The 12473-nt window shown below is 46.3% G+C and overlaps 1 protein-coding gene across 5 annotated transcripts in view; it reads left to right on the plus strand.

The window, feature by feature from the left end:
- ino80 (INO80 complex ATPase subunit) overlaps positions 1 to 12473 on the plus strand; it is a 253031-nt gene that overhangs the window by 43796 nt on the left and 196762 nt on the right. For 3 of the 5 annotated variants that reach the window (XM_068039700.1, XM_068039696.1, XM_068039697.1), the window contains exons 4-5: positions 949 to 1019; positions 11562 to 11714. In XM_068039700.1, coding sequence (XP_067895801.1) covers positions 949 to 1019; positions 11562 to 11714 — 224 coding nt within the window. The remainder of the gene's footprint in view (positions 1 to 948; positions 1020 to 11561; positions 11715 to 12473) is intronic. The other 2 variants (XM_068039698.1, XM_068039699.1) reach the window with 1 other exon arrangement.

A 12473-nucleotide genomic window follows, 5' to 3' on the forward strand; every position in this document is an offset into this window, starting at 1 on the left:
ACTGTTTGATGAACTTGGCACAGGATGCAGGTTGTGCTGTATCTCACTGGAGGAACAAATGAATAACAATGTTGTACTGTGCCTGTCATTTAAAGTAACTGGAGATCATCCCAACCTCAGAATGTTGGTCTGTATCATGAACAGGAGCTGAGGTGAGACTTTGGTGAATCGGAAGATTTGGAAATTGGAGAAGGCACTGTGAATGGAAACGTTTCACTGCACTGGGTCTGTGTTTTACTGCCTTAAAGGAATGGGTGAATTGAACTCTGATGGTCTGTTGGAGATTGCCACAAACTACAATTGGATCATGGGTTCAAGCTTAGAAGAGGGACAGTGAATGCAGAGTTCAGATTTGATAAAAAGGACAGTGAACATGTGGAATGGACTGTTCAGGCAGGGGAATGGTGTGGGAACATTTATGGGAGAATTCAATTGTTGAAACACCACTTCCACACTGAGATCAGCTAACTGAGCACAGATTTGAGATTGTGATGATTCGGAACCAAACCAACCACAAGGAGCAGATGCAAGCCTGGTCAGTTTTTAAAAAAAATTCACAAGGCACAACTTTCAGTGGATAGTGCCTCCTGCTCTCACTGATCATCCTCTATGGCCAAAGACATCCAGTCAGGGTTCACAGGGCCAGCACAAAAAAAGACCTAAAACTGATTGAAATAAATACCAGAGAGGGATTTTGATACCACAGTTGAATAGAGGTTTCAGACCAGGGGTATAAATCCATTGAGCTTTGACATCATGGTTTAGGATGATACCAGAAGACCTGTATTTGCCTGGGACGGTATCCTTGGTTCTTATTCTGAATGTTTCCTGTTAACGCAGCACTGTGTTAAGTACAGTGCTCAGTTTCCTATTTCATGAACTGATTTGCTTTGTCTGAGCATTGTGGGGTGCTGGTGACTAATAATTCCCTGTAATGTTTATGTTCAGCAGAGCTCAAAGTTGAGAAGGGAAACGTATACAATTTCAGCAAACTGAAGAAAAGCAGAAAATGGCTGAAGGTGAGGACATAACCGTGTCTGTGCAATCTGATTCATTCTTGCATGGTAACGGTGCACTCCCTGTAAAGGAGTGCTATAATTATAGTGTGTGCAGCTTACAGTAGTTATTGTCAGGCACTTGCCCATTGTTCAATTGCTGCTGATCAACCCTCACACACAATGACTGACATGTCGCTGGCTATATTTTGTGAACAGAAGTAAGAGAGAAGTCTATGTGTGTGCTCTTATGGTTCAAGGGTAAATTGGTTAAATATTATTACCTGACTGAGGGGCCCAGGACACTACTGTTGGCTGAAATGTAACCATTGCAGCTAACATAATGCTGAAATATTATTACCCAAGTGCCAGCCTTGGCTCAGTGGTAGCACTGCCACCTGTGAATCAGAATGTTGTGGGTTCAAGTGCCACTTCATAAACTGGAGCACAAAATCCAGGCTGACAATCCCAGTGCAGCACAGAGGGAGTGCGGTACTGTAGAAGCTACTGGAATTAAACAGAGGCCCCATTGCCCTCTTGAGTGGATATAAAAGATCCTACGGCACTGTTTGAAGAAGAAGAACAAGGGAGTCATTCTATTTATCCCACAACCATTTAAAAATAGCTGGTAATTTATCTCATTCCTGTTTGCGGGACATTGCTGTCTGTAAATTAGCTGTGTTTGAACACTTCGCAACAGTGATTACACTTGATTAGGCTGTGACGTGCTTTGGGATATCCAGAGGATGTGAAAGACTTCATAAATCTAAATTCTTTCTTCGTTCTTTCGTCATCTTGAGTGTTGAGGGCATGGATTTGATGGGTTGAATGGCCTCCTTCTGTGCCGTAAATGACTAATAGCGGCTGAAATATTACTGTATGCTGTAAAACCTCAGGTTGTGACTTCATTGACACCGAGATATCCCGTGACTTGTCAACTTGATTTTTTTTGGGGGGGAGTTTTCTCTTATTCTGGAGTTGACTCTTGCTGGATGCAGTTCCACGCTGACTGGAAGCCTTGATGCATCTACCCAAGTGGCCTTTCTTCATGCAAGGTCAGACAGCGAGTGTTGACAGACTAACTGTGAAGGGAAGTGTAACTGAACCCAAGCCAATATGCACGTACCTACACTTTCCAGCAGGGATACCAATCAGGGGCAGGAACATTGGCTGATTTTTGTTTTTTCCCTCCTCGCTAGTCTTGACGCAATGATGTCAGTTGTAACGCTCAGTTGATGCTTGAGATGATCACAGCCCTGCGATGGAACGTGCATACTTTCTCAAACTATCTGATTGAAATGTTTTGTGTTACTCTCACTTTCCCCAGCTAGGGTTTCTCTGAGTCTGCAGACTGCCTGACCCTCTGCCACCTCCTTCTGGGAATGTTGGAGGCTCTTGCTTCCCTTTGGCGGAGGTGCTGGCATGGGGGTAATGTCACTGGTCTAGTAATTCAGAGGTCCAGGCTAATGCACCGGGGACATGGGTTCGAATCCCATCACAGCAGATGGTGAAATTTGAATTCAATTAAGAAAATCTGGAATTAAAAGTTAGTCTAATGGTGACCATGAAACCACTGTCGATTTGTTGTAAAAACCCACCTGGTTCACTAATGTCCTTGAGGGGAGGAAACCTTGTGTCCTTACCTGGTCTGGTGGACATGTGACTCCAGACCCACAGCAAGGTGGTTGACTCAACTGCCCTCTGAAATGGCCTAGCAAGCCACTCAATTGTATCAAACCACTCTGGAGTCTAAGAAAAGGAATGAAACCGGACGGTCCACCTGGCACCGATTTAGGCACTGGAAAGGACGACGGCAAACCCAACCCTGTCGACCCTGCAAAGCCCTCCTTACTAACATCTGGGGGTTTATGCCAAAATTTGGAGAGTTGCTCCACAGATGGGTCAAGCAACAGCCTGACATAGTCGTATTCACTGAATCGTAACTTGCAGTCCTAAAGACTACTATCACCATCCCTGGGTATGTCCTGTCCCACCGGCAGGACATACCAACCAGAGGTGGTGGCACAGTGGTATGTAGTCGGGAGGGAGTTGCCCTGGGAGTCCTTAACATTAACTCCGGACCCCATGAAGTCTTACGGCATCAGGTCAAACATGGGCAAGGAAACCTCCTGCTGATTACCACCTACTGCACCACCCCCACCCCCCCCTTCCACTGGAATCAGTACTCCTCCATGTTGAACACCAATTGGAAGAAGCACTGAGGGTGGCAAGGGCACAGAATGTACTCAATGTCTATAACCAAGAGTGGCTCGGTAGCACCATTAGTGACTGAGCTGGTTGAGCCCTAAAGGACATAGCTGCTAGACTTGGTCTGCGACAGGTTGTGAGGGAACCAACAAGAGGGAAAAACCTACTCGACCTCATTCTCATCAATCCACCTGTCACAGATGCATCTGTCATTGACACGATTTGTACGAGTGACCACTGCACAGTCCTTTTGGAGACGAAGCCCTGCCGTCACATTGAGGATACCCACCATCGTGTTTTGTGGCACTAGCATCGTGCTAAATGGGATAGATTTCAAATAGATCGAGCAGATCAAAACTGGGCACCCATTAGGCACTGGGCCATCAGCAGCTGCAGAATTGTGTTCAACCACAATCGATAACCTCATGGCCTGGCATAACCCCCACTCTACCATTATCGTCAAGCTGGGGTACCGAACCTCGTCAATGAAGAGTGCAGGAGGGCATGCCAGGAGCAGCAACAGGCATACCTAAAAATGAAGTGTCAGCCTGGTGAGGCTACAACACAGGACTACTTGCATGCCAAATAGCAGAGGCAACATACAACAGACCGGGCTAAATGATCCTACAACAAACAGACAGATCTAAGCTCTGCAGTCCTGTCACATCCAATCGTGAATGGTGGTGGGCAATGAAACAACTCACAGGAGGAGTTGGCTCCACAAATATCCTCACAATCAACAATGGGGGAAGTCCAGCACATCAGTGCAAAAGACAAGGCTGAAGCATTTGCATCCATTTCAGCCAGAAGTGCCGAGTGGATGATCCATCTTGGCCTCCTCCTGAGGACCCCAGCGTCACAGGTGCCAGTCTTCCACGTGATATCAAGAAACGGCTGAAGGCACTGGATACTACAAAGGCTATGGGTCCTGACCACATTCTGGCAATAGTATTGAAGACCTGTGCTCCAGAACTTGCTGCGTCCCTAGCCAAGCTGTTCTAGTACAGCTACAACACTGGCATCTACCCGGCAATGTGGAAAATTGTCCACGTATGACCTGTACACACACAGCAGGACAAATCCAACCCAGCGAATTACCGCCCTATTAATTTACTCTCAATCATCAAAGTGATGGAAGGTGCCGTCAATAGTGCTATCAAGCAGCACTTGCTTAGCAATACCCTGCTTTTGACGCTCAGTTTGGATTCCGCCAGGGCCATTCAGCTCCTGACCTCATTACTGTCTTTGTCCAAACATGGACAAAACTGCTGAAATCCAGAGGTGAGGTGAGAGTAACTACCCTTGACATCAAGGCAGCATTTGACCGAGTATGGTGTGCAGGAGGCCTAGCAAAACTGGAGTCAATGGGAATCTGGGGCAGCGGGGGGAGGGGAGCTGTCTGCTGGTCTAGCACAGAGGGAGATGCTTGTGGTTGTTGGAGGTCAATCATCTCTCAGTCCCAGGACATCACTGCAGGAATTCCTCAGGGTAGTGTCCTAGACCCAACCATCTTCAGCTGTTTCATCAATGACCTTCCCTCTATCATAAGGTCAGAAGTGGGGATGTTCGCTGATTGCACAATGTTTCGCACAATTCGCGACGACTCAGATACTGAAGCAAACCGTGACAGATGCAGCAAGACCCGGACAACATTCAGGCTTGGGCTGATGCGTGGTGCAAATGTGATTTGCCACTTAAGTGTCAGGCAATGGCCAAAACAAATGAGAGAATCCAACCATCTCCTCTTGATTTTCAATGGCATTGTCATCACTGAATCCCCCACTATCAACATCCTGGGGGTTATCATTGACCAGAAACTTGAATAGACCAGCCACATTAATACTGTGCTTACAAGAGTAGGTCAGAGGCTGGGAATTGTGCGGTGAGTAACTTACCTTCAGGAGCAGAGAGCAGTTGGAGCTGTGTGGAAACGACCAGAACCGGGGGTGGATAAATCCAGCTCGGGGCCTTCACTTACCTTCAGGAGCGGAGAGCAGTCAGACCTCTTCCAGCACGCCGGAGTTTTGAAAAAAAAAGGAAAAAAAAAGCCAAGTGACGTCACAGGAAAGCTGCAATGTGATTGGTTGGTGAGTCACTGCTGTTAGGGAATAGCTCTAAATAGCTGGCTAAGTATCTTAAGGTAAGAAAGGTCTGCAGTTTATTTCATATATATTGAGTGTTAGTGTTTTTTTAGGGAGTTCTGTACTAACGAGGTCCAGGGAAGAAGGGCCCTAGAGTAACTGATATGATTTGACATTAAGATCTTCCAAAAGGTTAATTTAAAGGGTTAAGTCATGGCAGAAGAGCTCAAAGCCGTGGTGTGCTCCTCGTGCTCCATGTTGGAAGCCAGGAATATTTCCAGTGCCCGGGACCGGCATGTGTGCAGGAAGTGTCTTCAGCTGCAGCTCCTGGAAGCCCGGGTTTCGGAGCTGGAGCGGCGGCTGGGGACACTGTGGAGCATACATGAGGTGGAGAGTATTGTGAATAGCATGCATAGAGAGGTGGTCACACGGCAGGCTCAAACTCCACAGGCAGGAAGGGAATGGGTGACCACCAGGCAGAGCAAGCGGCCGAGGCAGGCAGTTCAGGAATCTCCTGTGGCTATTCCCCTGCAAAACAGATATACTGCTTTGGATACTGTTGGGGGGAATGGCCTCTCCGGGGAAAGCAGCAACAGCCCAATTCGTCGCACCATGGTTGGCTCTGCTGCACAGGGGAGGAGTAAAAAGTGTGGGAATGCAATAGGCATAGGGGATTCAATTGTCAGAGGAATAGATAGGCGTTTCTGTGGCTGCAAAAGAGACTCCAGGATGGTCTGTTGCCTCCCTGGTGCTAGGGTCAAGGATGTCTCAGAGCGGTTACAGGACATTCTGAAGGGGGAGGGTGAACAGCCAGTGGTCGTGGTACACATTGGGACAAACGACATAGGTTAAAAAAAAAAGAAGAGGTCCTAAAAGCAGAATATAGGGAGCTAGGAAGTAAGTTGAAAAGTAGGACCTCAAAGGTAGTGATCTCAGGATTACTACCAGTGCCACGTGCTAATCAGGGTAGAAATAGCAGGATATATTGAATGAATACGTGGCTGAAGAGATGGTATGAGGGGGAGGGTTTTAGATTCCTGGGACATTGGGACCGGTTCTGGTGGAGGTGGGACCAGTACAAACTGGACGGGTTACACCTGGGCAGGGCCGGGACTGATGCTAGAGTGCTTGGGGAGGGTTTAAACTAAAATGGCAGGGGGATGGGTACCTTTGCAAAGAGTCAGAGGAGGGGGGTGGGAAATCAAAGATGAGAACAAAAAGCAGTAAGGGGAATAAGAAAAGTGATAGGCAGAGAAATCAAGGGCCAGAATCAAGCAGGGCCACAGTGCAAAATAGTGGGAAGGGGACAAGTAATGTTAAAAAGACGAGCCTTAAGGCTTTGTGCCTTAACGCGCGGAGCATTCGCAATAAAGTGGATGAATTAATCACGCAAATAGATGTAAACGGGTATGATATAGTCAGGATTACGGAGACATGGCTGCAAGGTGACCAGGGATGAGAAATGAACATCCAAGGGGTTTCAGTATTTAGGAAGGACTGACAAAAAGCACAAGGCAGTGGAGTTGCATTGCTGGTTAAAGAAGAAATTAACACAATAGTGAGGAAAGATATTAGCTCTTGACGATGTGGAATCTGTATGGGTAGAGCTGAGAAACACTAAGGGGCAAAAAAGGTTAGTGAGGGTTGTGTATAGATCCCCAAGCTATAGTGGTGATGGGAATGGCATTAAACAGAAAATTAGAGACGCATGCGATAAAGGAACATCTGTAATTATGGGTTACTTTAATCTGCATATAGATTGGGCAAATCAAATTAGTCACAATACCGTAGAGGAGGAATTCTTGGAGTGTTTTCGGGATGGTTTTCTGGACCAATATGTTGAGGAACCAACTAGAGAACAGGCCATCCTAAACTGGGTATTGTGTAACGAGAGAGGAATAATTGACAATCTAGTGGCGCGAGACCCCTTGAGGACGTGCGACCATAATATGATGGAATTCTTCAGCAAGATGGAGAGTGACGTATTTGATTCTGAGACTTGGGTCCTGAATCTTAGTAAAGGAATCTACGCAGGTATGAGGCGCGAGTTGGCTATGACTGATTGGGAAACGTTACTAAAAGGGATGACGGTGGATAGGCAATGGCAAACATTTAAAGAGTGCATGGATGAACTGCAACAATTGTATATTCCTGTCTGGCGCAAAAGTAAAACTGGAAAGGTGGCCAAACTATGGCATACAAGGGAAATTAGAGATAGCATTAGATTCAAGGAAGAGGCCTATAAATTCGCCAGAAAAAACAACAGACCCGAGGATTGGGAGCAGTTCAGAATTCAACAAAGGAGGACCAAGGGATTTATTAAGAAGGGGAAAATAGAGTACGAGAGTAAGCTTGTGGGGAACATAAAAACTGACTATAAAAGTTTCTATAGGTATGTGAAGAGAAAAAGATTGGTGAAGACAAATGTAGGTCCCTTGCAGTCAGAAACAGGGGAAGTTATTATGGGGAACAAAGAAACGGCTGACCAACTAAATGCATACTTTGGTTCAGTCTTCACAAAGGAGGACAGAAATATCATACCAGAAATGTTGGGGAACACAGGGCTTAGTGAGAGAGAGGAACTGAAGGAAATTAGTATTAGTAGAGAAATGGTGTTGGGGAAATTGATGGGATTGAAGGCCAATAAATCCCCAGGGCCTGATGGTATGCATCCCAGAGTACTTAAGGAAGTGACCCTAGAAATAGTGGATGGTTTGGTAGTCATCTTCCAATATTCTATAGACTCTGGAACAGTTCCTACAGATTGGAGGGTAGCTAATGTAATCCCACTACTTAAAAAGGGAGGTAGAGAGTAAGCAGGGAATTATAGACCAGTCAGTCTGACGTCGGTAGTGGGGAAAATTCTAGAATCCATTATCAAAGATTTTATAGCAGAGCACTTGGAGAACTGTGGTAGAATCGGGCAGTCGGCATGGATTTACGAAAGGGAAATCATGCTTGACAAATGTACTAGAATTCTTCGAGGATGTAACTAGTAGAGTTGATGAGGGGGATGTGGTTTATTTGGACTTTCAAAAGGCTTTCGACAAAGTCCCATATAAGAGATTAGCGTGTAAAATTAAAGCGCATGGGATTGGGGGAAGTGTATTGCGACGGATAGAAAATTGGTTGGCGGACAGGAAACAAAGAGTCTTTTGTTTGGGTCTTTTTCCGAATGGCAGGCAGTGACTAGTGGGGTACAGCAGGGATCGGTGCTAGGACCCCAGCTATTCACAATATTACATTAATGATTTAGATGAGGGAACTAAATGGAATATCTCCAAATTTGCAGATGACACAAAACTGGGTGGGATGGTGAGTTGTGAGGAGGATGCAGAGAGGCTTCAGGGCGATTTGGACAAGTTGAGTGAATGGGCTAATGCATGGCAGTTGCAGTATAATGTGGATACATGTGAGTTTATCCACTTTGGTAGCAAAAACAAGAAGGCAGATTATCTATAAGCAGAGAGGGGAATAGGCAGTGAGACCTGGGCGAACTCGTACACCAGTCGTTGGAGGTAAGCATGCAGGTGCAACAGGCGGTAAAAAAGGCAAATGGTATGTTGGCCTTCATAGTGAGAGGATTCGAGTACAGGAGCAGGGATGTCTTGCTGCAATTATACAGGGGCTTGGTGAGGCCACACCTGGAATATTGTGTGCAGTTTTGGTCTCCTTATCTGAGGAAGGATGTTCTTGCTATAGAGGGAGTGCAGCGAAGGTTTACCAGACTGATTCCTGGGATGGCGGGACTGACGTATGAGGAGAGATTGAGTCGGTTAGAATTATATTCGTTGGAGTTCAGAAGAGTGAGGGGGGATCTCCTAGAAACCGATAAAATTCTAACAGGACTTGACAGGATAGCTGCAGGAAGGATGTTCTCGATGGTGGAGGAGTCCAGAACCAGGGTCATAGTCTAAGGATATGGGGTAAACCTTTCAGGACTGAGATGAGGAGAAATGTCTTTGCCCAGAGAGTAGTGAGCCTGTGGAATTAGCTACCACAGAAAGCAGTTGAGGCCAAATCATTGTATGTTTTCAGGAAGGAGTTAGGTATAGCTCTTGGGTCTAAAGGGATCAAAGGGTATGGGGTGAAAGCTGCTCCTATTTTCTATGTTTCTGTGTTTACCTCTTGCCTCCTCTAAGCCTGTCCACCATCAACAAGGCACAAGTCAGGAGTGTGATGGAATACTCTCCACTTGCCTGAATGGGTGGCGCTCCAACAACACTCAAGAAGCTCGACACCAGGACAAAGCAGCCCGCTTGATTGGCACCCCGTTCACCACCTTCAACATTCACTCCTTCATCACCGATGCACAGTGGCAGCAGTGTGTACCATCTACCAGATGTACTGCAGAAACTCAACAAGGCTCTTTCAGCAGTGCCTTCCAAACCCTAACCTTTACCACCTAGAAGGACAAGGGCAGCAGATGCATGGGAACACCACCACCTGCAAGTTCCCCTCCAAGCCACTCGCCATCCTGACTTGGAACTATCTTGCTGGGAGTCCCTTCCTAACAGCACTGTTGGTGTACCTACTCCCCATGGACTGCAGCAGTTCAAGAAGGCAATCACCCCCACCTTCTCGAGGGCAATTAGGAATGAGTGCTAGATGCTGGCCTAGCCAGCAACGTCCACATCCCGAGAACGAATAAAAAAAAAACACCTAAAGTGCACCAGGAGTTTGAGGTGACTCCATCTAAAACTGACTATAGGGGAAAACCTACTTGGGCCTGTGCAGCTTAGATCAGGAGTTCTGGTGCTGGGATTGGTGGGTGACGGATTTTCCATGCCACAGCATTGAACCTGCAGGATGCTGGAGGCTCTTCCTTCCCTTGGAGTGAAGACCTAGTGCTGCTCAATAATCAGGTGCGGCCATGTTAAAGGAGTTTGATCGTTGATATGTGGACATGATTTAAAATCGTTGCTCAGAGTGATCCAGTATGGGTTTGAAGTTCACACTTGCCTAATGTGTTCTGAATGTTCATGTATGCAAATAACTTAGTGTAGTTTCTGATGTAGTGAGTGAATTTTTGCTGCACTGAAGGGACTACTGAGGACTGGCTGCTGGCCACCTTTTCTATTGCTCCTGCCTGGGTTGTGGAAGTCCAGTTCATGAGTGGAGGAGCTGAGGTTAACTGGTTGATTTAATAAACTGGCTTTTGGTTGCAGTCATTTTTGAAGTTGTGAGGTATCTGAATTTGAGAGATTTTTTAACTGCATTACCTCTTGGACTGTTAACACTTGGGATAGGAGCTGACTTCAGTCTCAATATAAACAAGTTTCGCCAACACTTTTTTTAAAGTGCATTTCTGCAGAATGTTTAGGTTATCTTCTAGCCGAACATCAGGAAGGTTGAAGCCACAGACTTCGGCTCGCTTCTTAGCCACTGATACCATCCCTCCCCAACCCAGCCCCACACTCAGCTGAATCACTCCGTTTGCAGTCCTGGTGTCTTGTTCATCCCTGAGCTGAGCTTTAAACACATCGCGCTGGAGGAGTAGTCTGATGGCATGGAGCCAATTGAGGGGTAGTGCAGGGCGATGGACTGGCATAGCTGGGTGCCGTTGGTGTGTGTGTGCAGTCTGACTTTGGGCTCCACACGCGGATGTTGAAAGAGGGCACAGCACAGATTCATTTGGATGCTGGCCGACATGAAGCATAAATTTGAAGGGCTTGATAAGGTAGGGGCTATTTTAGTTAGAACAGAGGTGATTATGTGCTGATTTTATAGTGTTTAGAGGATTGGGACAGAGTCGGTACAAGCAGTCTGTTTCCAGTAATTGGTAAGTCTGTCGATGACATAGATGTTAAATTAAATACAAGAGCTTTAAGACACAAAGCAAGAGAAACTTCTTCGCACAAGAGGATTGTGAGGCTGAGAATATACAACCTGAGTCGGTGATTGAAGCAGAGACTTAAGCTGGGAATTTCTTCAGAGCTTCTCCCACTCAACCACAATGGCTTTGGAGATCCTAGTGCATTTCCAGCAAGATGACAGCAGCAGAGAGGGAGCAGTTCCAAGGATCTTCTTAGCCTAAGTCAACATTTATATGGCTGAAAGAGAGCTTGTTAATGATATGGGAGCAATATGGGACATGGGATTTTCGATCTTTCTTGCATGAAGGGTCGACACCATCACAGACTGTTGGGCCTGAATAGCTTTTTCCCATGTTCCTCACCCATTGATGTTGAGTGGTATCTGTTTCACTATAAATCACTTCTTGGACCTGCCTACCAAATCAGATTTATACAGAAATTCATTTCTCCTCTCTGTGTAGAGCATCCTCTTAAGTAATGAGACATCGGACTCGAACACGGATGATGATGATACTGAGGGTGAGTTCATGCTCACCAAGGAGGAGTTGCACGATATGTTGCGCCTGCACAAGTACAGGAAGCTGCACCAGAGCAAAGTGCACAATGATAGAGAGGTAAGAAGCTCCAGCACATACCAGTTCTTCTATCTCTGGCATTCCTTGGGTTGCTGGGGGCTTAGAGCTGCATCAGGATCACTAGATGCATGAAGATTGTATTAAGGCATGCATGAACGGAGAAAGCTCATTGGGGAATGGGCTCCCTACAATAAATCACTAAGATACTGGTAATGAATAGAAACAGCACATTGGGGAGCTCACTTGCATCAGAAAGAGGGTATTCCTCACTAGGATTGGAATGGCGGTGGGTGGGGCTCATTTAGGCAATGCTTTGTACTGAAGAAAGAATGTTGGTATATATTGAGGCCTGAGCTTTGTACTATGGAGGGCCCCTATCGTTGCGTTGGTATGAGATTACATTGGCTATTTAGGCAGTATCCAATGTGTTGCAGCTATGTGGTGCTGACTCTCTCTCCAACTGCCTGTGAAGCATGTTTACTGACGTGTGTATTTACTGTACCCACTCCCAGGTATCAGCTCATTGGTAACTGCCCTACACTGCTACGGTGGGGTTAGTCTTTAACGAGCTATATTTGCTCTTAACACAAAGGTTGGTGGCATGGTAAAAGCTGTAAGTGGGAGCATAAAATTATGAAGAGACACTGGCCGGAATTTTATGCCCCCTGCAGGAGCGGGCTAGAGGTGGGGTGGGCCTAAAATTGGGTGATGGGGTGGTGCCATTCCCTTCGCCTTCCTGTCCCTGCTGCAATTTTACGAGCAGCAGTGGTGAGAAATGGTCCAGTAAAACCTGCCAGC

The sequence above is a fragment of the Heterodontus francisci genome, chromosome 9, assembly GCF_036365525.1.
Source record: "Heterodontus francisci isolate sHetFra1 chromosome 9, sHetFra1.hap1, whole genome shotgun sequence".
Lineage (NCBI taxonomy): Eukaryota > Metazoa > Chordata > Chondrichthyes > Heterodontiformes > Heterodontidae > Heterodontus > Heterodontus francisci.